The following is an 8,065-nucleotide window of genomic DNA, read 5'->3' as shown; positions in this document are numbered from 1 at the left end:
TAGAAAAAATGCTTAGGCCTTGGTCCAACTAGCTAGGTGACTAGGGATGGGCATACAACTCTGATCAACCGAATGTCGAACCGAAGCCGAAACCGAAAAGGGTGATTTTTTTTGGTTTTTATTGTTAGTGCAGTTAAAACCGATTTTTGTTTCAATAACCATATTCAAATCAGGTTTCGTATTGATAAACAGTATAACCGGAAGAAAACCAAAGTTCAGGCATCCAGTATGAGGCTCTCTCACACGTGTCGCGCAACACCGATGGCTCAGTCGCGCAGGGGTGTCCGGCCACGTACGATACGAACGGCCCAATGCATGCTTTGTTCCCCACGTGGGAGCTAAGCCATCCCTTTTTTTTGAGCGGCAAATCTTAAACCATAAACCCTAATTGCAAGGCTTCGCCGTCCATCTAATTTATTGCCAGCCTTCGTCGTCCAACTAATGCAAGGCCCAAAGACAACTACTAGTACTTTTGTGTGGCTAGCGAAGGGGCAACCATTTTATTTTGTTTAGTACCACATCGCTTAGGTATGCCAAGGGTAATCTTCTTTGGTTCATAGGATATGAATTTTATAGAAATAGGAAAATCATAGGAAGTGAGATGACATGCATGTCAATTCCTATAGAGAAAGAGATGTCATTTGGTGCATAGGATAGGATTTTTTCCATTGAGTCTAGGCTAATGTTTTTTTTCCTCCAAAACATGAAGGATTGATTCCTATCCTATATAGGAATAGAAATCCATTTCTACAAACCAAATGGCTTCAAAGGAATTTTTCCTTTGCAAATCCTATCCTATAGAATTCCTACAAAAATCTTACAAACCAAAGGAGGTATAAGCGGATGACTCATTGGGGAAGTGCTCACAGCTGCGTCGTAGCTTGTATGTATACGCCACCAAAATGTTTGCACACTCCTCATATCTCTTTAAAATTCTTCAAAATGTTTTTCATGCTTAAAAAATGTTCCTGCTTTTAAAAAATGTTGTTCAAAATTTTCAAAAAATGTTCATGCTTGTAAAGAAAATGAACTTTTCAAGATGTGTTCAAGTTGTTCAAACAATTGTTGGATTTTCAAGCATTATTTGATTTGTAAAAAATTATTCAGAATTTCCAACAAATGTTCGAAAAATTGAAAAGGTGTCTGGATTCTATGTTGGTGTTAGTTTTTAAGTTTCCACTCTCCTCATTTGTCACAAACACTAGTCAGCTCAACTGGTGAGTCACTCACTCTTACGTACGACGTATAGGTACTGGCGGGTAGGCGATATACTTTTAGAAAAGACCATGATTAGAAAGGGGTATGAAGAGATATCCTCTGTTGGTGTGTTTTGGGGGAGTTGTGCCAAAGCAAAAGTGAATAATATCCTCCTAGGTTCGTAGTATGTACGCGATGCCATAGAATCGTCTCCATAGGCATACTCTTGGTGTCTGGACAGAGATTTACATCCTAAATTAAGTGTAATCAACCAAAAAGTTAATATAAACACATACATTTGTTCATCCTTGATCGAACAAACGTTAGTACATGATAAATAAACCACAGGGAGATGGAATGTTTTGACAATGTCGAATAAAGCCTACACACCAACCTTTGAGCCGTACTTTCCCCACAATGCACTTTATTAGTAACATATAATATGAGCAATAATAAGCACATATACTCATGGATCGCACCGTATCACTTCTTCTTCTTTATGTGCTTGGCGTTTCTGTGATAATTAACCAGAACATCGGCAGATTCTATGCACCTACATACCTAATTATTTGCCAAGCATGAGGTACTGTAAGTAGGAAATTAAGGTACACATCAGTCAGCTCTCTGAAGACTGAAATGGACACTTGTCGCCCAATCAGATCCTAACTTTACGCCCATATTTCCACCTGGGCAGGAACATTTGGAATCCATATTGGTTCCTTGTGCAGCTAACCATGGTGTGATATGTCCACTGGTTATCTAGCCAGTGACACCTACATTGATTAAGTAATTAACTAGTAATTAATTACGGCAATGCCCTGCAAATGATGATGAAGAATGCTGCTTAATTACCATCAGCAGCACGGCCATGGAGATTGGGGAGAGACCATCATGCACCTGGCCATGTTCTAATTTCAATTGTGCGCACACGATCGAGCATCTTCACCTTTAGGGGTCCACCGTCGTCATTGGATCGGAGAATTCAGAGCACAATTCTAGACTTTACTTCCCTTTGTTTCTTCTTTTGAAAAAGAGAATAACTAGGAGAAAAATGAGATCCACATCAATGCCATGACATGCTTTCCTCCTGAGAAAGAAAATCTGCTGCCTTTCCTTTTCTTTTGAAATTTGGAGGCCCCTCACTCCACTTCCATGGATCGATCGACGCACTCGAGGTAGCTAGTCGAGTGTTTTCGAGTCAAAGCTCTCACCGACGAATCATGAGTGACTATATCTATTTTGTTTGTAGTCTATTGCTCCAAGTTGCGCCTTTTCTGTTTATTTAATTTTACCTACAAAGGTAGAACATCAACTATATATATATATCTACTCACAACTTGAGCAAGGTAGCTTAGTGGGATGAGGAGAAATTAAGTAGAAGCAATTGATTGCTGGTACATTCTCCTATGATCTGCACCGCGCTATTCTGCATAAGAAGATGCGTTAAGTTTAAAGCAACAAATGCGTGTCTATAACTCTACATACACAAGCAACCAGAAAATAAACAAGTAAACAAATTTTGTTGCTATCTGTTCCAATGAAATCTTGGCAAAGATTGGCTTTCAAATACATAACCAATCATGCATCTAAGCACACCCATCTTCATAGCCCTACAGAATTATTTATTTTCTGTTGTTGGAAAAAAGCTACAGAATCATACTACATGTATGTACCATATGTTTTTTCTTGTACTAGATGGTAGGTGGGTCCATGGATTGAGTGTCTATCTGCTTTTGGAGTAGACTACTACAGGAGATGATGAGATTAGAGCAGCAGCTACTACTACTAACCACTACTACTATTATATATCTGAATTAAAGCTTCAGGTAACCACCGGCGCTCTGCTCCTTTCAGCATGATCCCCCCTGTGACATGATTAAAGCAGCTGTTCTTCATTTTTCTGCAGCTGCACAAAGTATTTTCTTTTATCCTTCAGAAAAAAAGATCACTTTTGTCTTTCAAATGTCTGCCTGAACGGGCTTTTTCAAGGAAGATAAGATGAGTGTTTCGCAGCTCATTAACAATGACATGGCATCGAAAAGGGAAATGCTCATGTTGATCCCTTAAGGCACAGGGTGCTTTCAGAGATGCAGCACTCCATGTGACATGATTCTCTGATCAATGTCCAGGAGCTTTCATCCCGCACACCCAGCCCCCTGTGCGTGCAAGGTGGATGCAGACATGTGCAAAACGAATGAAATTTAGAGCGATTCAGCGGATCGAAAGGTGTGATTAGGACCTGACAGAGCATATAAGTCAGCTTTAGATCTCTCTTTCTCTTGTAGTATAAAAGAGAGAAATATATGTATTTGAGTGGGAACAATTTCAGAAATTCATGAATGAAGAACCTATGAATGATAATAACAATACAGCATGAGGACAAGCAGCTAGGTGTTGGAACACCCAAATGACCAGCTGTGGGGAGCTGGCTGCAGGTACTGTAGATAAACAAAAGGGGTTGAGATCTTCCACTGTATGAACACAGGGATACCTGGTGTAGAATACAGAGAGGTGCATGCATCAGGTATGCATAGTTCTTCCAACTGAACTGCCACATACACACAGATAGATTAATCTAGTGCAAGCAGGCTCCTGCAAGTGTCTCTGTGATTCAGGAGCAGCTAGCTTAGTTAGCTAGCTAGGGAAGCATGTGCTGCATGGATGGATGGAATCCTCCATCATGATTGACTCAACCCCCATGTGTCCCCCAGTTCTACATCTCAAACCTCACCTCCTGTGGTCACAGCCACCACATGCACCCTCATTATTTAACAATTAGCAGCAGCAACTTTTTGCTGCTGATGAGATGAGATGAGATGAGATGGAAAGGGTGAGTGCTTGAGTAGATTGGTAGATTAGATATGTAACAACTTGTTGAATGTTGAGGAGAGGAGCAGCAAATCTACATCCTTGGATTTACTGTTGCCTCCATTGCCCCCCATGCAGTGGACAATGGGCTCACAGATGCATCACCATCATCATCTTGCTCACTTCAACTGGTGTTGTGTAGGGTTGCTGTCTGTGGTGATGGAGGGGCTTCATCAGACACAGATGCATGTATGTTGGCTCACCATCATCTCTCATCTCATCTTTTCTCAATCACGGAAAGAAAATGGCAAAAACACTTCTCCCTCTGATCCAAAATAAGTGTCGCAGTTTTGAACTAGTTTTGAAGTGAGGTTAGTTTAAAACCGCGGCACATTTTATGGATCGAAGGTAGTACGCACTTAATTATCATAGTGTATATGAGAATATTTGATTTCTATGTACGATTACATGCTAATTAACCACTCACATCAAGATGAAGATGAAGATGAACAAGAGATCCCATCCGGCCCCAATTACCACAAAAATCCTTTAACTAGGGGGAGGGGTGGGCGGACAAAATAAGAGGAACGATTAAACACACGGATGTCTGATCAGGGCCGTTGGTTTCTGATCGGACGGCCTAGGCGCACGAGCTTACTGTTCCATTGCCGCTGCCGTCGACGGCGTGGTGGGAGTGGCTTCCTCCTCCTCGGCAGCTGTCGGCGCCGTCGAAGTCGCTGGGGCGGCCGCCGCGCTCCACGAACTCGCGGTGGACGGCGAAGAGCGCGCGGCAGCTCATCTCCTTCTCGAACCGCCACACGTAGTTCAGCCCCACGAGCAGCTCCGCCACGGCCGCCTCCACCTTGTCCCGGTCCGCGAACTGCAGCGTCTGCAGCAGGAACGTGTTGCCGCCGCCGCCGCCGCCGTGGCGAGGGGGGAGCCGGGCTATGTCCGTCGTCGACGACGTCGACGTCGTCTTCCGCTGCTCGAAGCTGCGCTCCGCCTGCCACCGCACCGTGGCGTGCGCCATGGGCGCCAGCCACTCCAGGATGCCGCCCAGCGCCGCGCGCCACTCGCCGGCGAGCCCCGCGTCCGCCTCGGCCACCGCGCCGCGCAGCCGCGCCCGGAGCTGCGCGCGCACGCTCGCCGTCAGCATGCCGTACAGCTCGTTCCGCTCGTCCGGCCCCACCATGCGCTGCGGCGACCGCGCCATCCGCTCGATCGAGATCACCAGCCCTGCGTAACGCGGCGCCAGGGCCGCCGCGCCCAGCGTCCCCGCCGGCGGCACCAGCGTCGCCGTGCTGTACTCGAAGAAGCCGCGCCGTCTGCTGCCCTTCGCGCTCTGGACGACGGCGGCCACGTCGAACGGCACCGCCTCCATCGACATGGACTTGCGCGACGGCGGCGGCGGGGACTGCGCGTCGGCCGACGGGTGGACGGCCGAGGAGAGCGTGAGGCTCCGGTAGAGCGGCGCGTGCCGCTGGTCCTGGCCGCCGGCGCCGAAGACGAGCTTGATGCGCGCGAGGATGGTGAAGGCCGCGCGCGCCAGCGACGAGACGACGGCGTCGAAGGTGCACCCCCACAGGGACGTCTGCTTGAGGTTCTTCACGTCCTGCTTCTTGGAGAAGATGAGCTGCTGCTGCTCCGACGCCACCGAGATCTTGCTCGCCGACATGCTGCGCCGATGGCACCCTCCGCCGCCGCTTGCAGCAGCGTCGGCCCGCAGGAACTTCCGGAGGCCGTGCTCAGCCTCTGCGAGCTCCTCCATGGCCCTGCGGAGCGCGGCGGTGGTGGCCACCTGCTTCTCCAACTTCCTCGCGCGCGCGTCCATCTCTTTCCACGTGGGCGCGGCCCAGCGGTGGCGGTCGCGGCCGGTGTCGGCGAACTCCAGCAGCGCGTCCCTGAACTCACGCAAGCAGGGGTCGGCGCAGCGCTCCGCCAGGGCAGCGACGGCATCGGCAGCTCCCCGCAGCGCGTCGACGAGCTCGGCGCGCGCGAGGCCGAGCAGGAAGGCGTCGTCGTCGGAGACGACCTTGCGGACGCCGTCGAGGTGGACGACCTCGTGGCGGAGGCGCGCCACGGCCGGGTCACCGACGGCGCGCCACACGTGGAGCAGCCTGGACACGAGGCTGGCCACCTCGAAGGCGAGGATACCAACGTTGCCTTTCTTGCCACCGGCACCCGCCGGCGGCGCACCCGACGACGAGGGCTTCGACGAGATGGCCGACCGGACCTTGGCCAGCCATGACTCGCGCGCCATGGGCATGGGTGGATCGATCTGTCTGTCAATGGCACGCACCAGCAAGAAGGGAGCAAGAGCTAGCCACTTGCCCTCGTGTGTGTATATATAAGAGGATAGTTGTAGTCCAAAGGAATGGAAAAGGTCTCAAGGTCAAAATGTTTCAAGTGCTTCCTATCCTAGTACAACAACACTATTAGGGATGCAAGCACAAAAAAAGTCTCTACAAATTTGAAATAATCACAAGATGATCAAAGTGTCGATGAAACAAAAACACGCGGTTGAATTTTGGTTTGAAATGCTTTGAATGTTGTGGAAAGTAGAGTGTGAATCGCGCAGGTGTTAAAAGGTTTATATATTCGGTAATGCCATAAATATCCATTGATATTATTTTCATAATACTTTGGAATAAAAGATTTTTTAGAAATATTAATAATATTACAAGGAAAAAAAGAAAGAATGATTTGTAAGCGCGTGGTAGGAACCTGATTTGGAATGTTTGGTGCGTTATAGTAAGATCTAGAGCGCGAAATTGCGACGTGTTAAAGGTGAGTGGTGATGGTGATATGGGAATGGGAACACATCGATTTGACGATGAGTTGTAGGATGGTGGAGGCATGGAGTGTCAACCTCTGCTCGTGAGGACAATGACATGCCTTGTGTCGTCTAGATCATACCACCGGATCAAAAAAATCAATCTTACAAAGCAAATCTCGGGGCTAATCATTGTTTTCAATAATAAATAATGTATGGTTGTGTGCATCAACCGATCGATGCAGAGGCGTAGGTGATCATCCTTTACGAAACAAAAACATATTACGAAATCTGCGAAAAATAGCTGCACAAATCCAAAGAGTGAAATTTTCGGTATTATTTTGAACGATAGCGGATGATTTATCACATATGTTCTCTATCATGTCGACGAGGAGGGTGGAGGGTCGCAACAGAGGAGAAGAGGGGGCGTGACGTCGGCTGAATCTTCATCCCGACACGTATGACCAATTTTGGACAAGGAAAGGGGGTTGGAGAATTAAGTAGGGTTGGGGGTTTGCAAGAGAAGAAAGAGAGGTGTGGTCACACTCACACTAGCTGGTGGATCATATTCTCCTGGTGCATGAGAGAGGGAGGGGTAAACCACAAGCTAGACAAGTGAAGGTGGTGGGAGTGGTGCTGCATCCCCATCCATCCATCAATCCATCCATCCATCTGCATCATCTCTTTTGACTTGACCATATTGGCTCATAGCTAATCTAGCTAAGCTACCTAGATCCACCTGCTTGCTTGTTGCACATTGTGTGGAAGGAGCAGATCTCACCACTGCTTAAGTGTAAAGCTAGATAGATAGTGTGTGTGTGTGAGTCCACTTAGCTGAAACTGTTGGGAGACATGATTTTTCTGTTCAGTCGCCTTCACACACACTCTGATTAACATTCAACACCTGGCCTGTGGGTGAGGTTGCAGTGCCTGGCTAAGAAGAGATCTGAGGTGTGTGATTTGAAGTTTCATGGAGAATTCTCTAGCCCAGATTAGCATATAAATAAATTAGTAGTAATAATTAAGGTACTAGTACTAGTGACTAGTGTTAGGAAAGTTAGCCAGGAGAGGAGGCAATCATGCTAGATGGATAGTAGATGGAGTACAGCCTTGAGAATGGCTGCATCTGCATCTGCACCCACCGTTGCCGTATCATCACATTCGGTCCACGCCATGAAAAGATGCTGCTACTAGCTTTTCTGTTTGTCAACCATGCATGCATGAATCATATTGGCCATACCCCCAAAAAGAAGTAGAAAAAACATGGCTACTTTTAGTCAGACTCTG

The 8,065-nt window shown here is 47.5% G+C and overlaps 1 protein-coding gene across 1 annotated transcript; it reads right to left on the bottom strand.

Annotated features, from left to right (window-relative positions):
- Positions 1–4,428: 4,428 nt before the first annotated feature.
- On the bottom strand, positions 4,429–6,312 carry LOC119287259. The gene has a single exon (XM_037566779.1). The coding sequence runs from the start codon at positions 6,269–6,271 to the stop codon at positions 4,646–4,648; it is 1,626 nt and encodes a 541-aa protein (XP_037422676.1). The 5' UTR covers positions 6,272–6,312; the 3' UTR covers positions 4,429–4,645.
- Between the last annotated feature and the right edge of the window lie 1,753 nt (positions 6,313–8,065).

Source organism: Triticum dicoccoides, chromosome 4A (assembly GCF_002162155.2).
Source record: "Triticum dicoccoides isolate Atlit2015 ecotype Zavitan chromosome 4A, WEW_v2.0, whole genome shotgun sequence".
Lineage (NCBI taxonomy): Eukaryota > Viridiplantae > Streptophyta > Magnoliopsida > Poales > Poaceae > Triticum > Triticum dicoccoides.
This window is presented reverse-complemented; position numbering and strand designations above follow the sequence as displayed.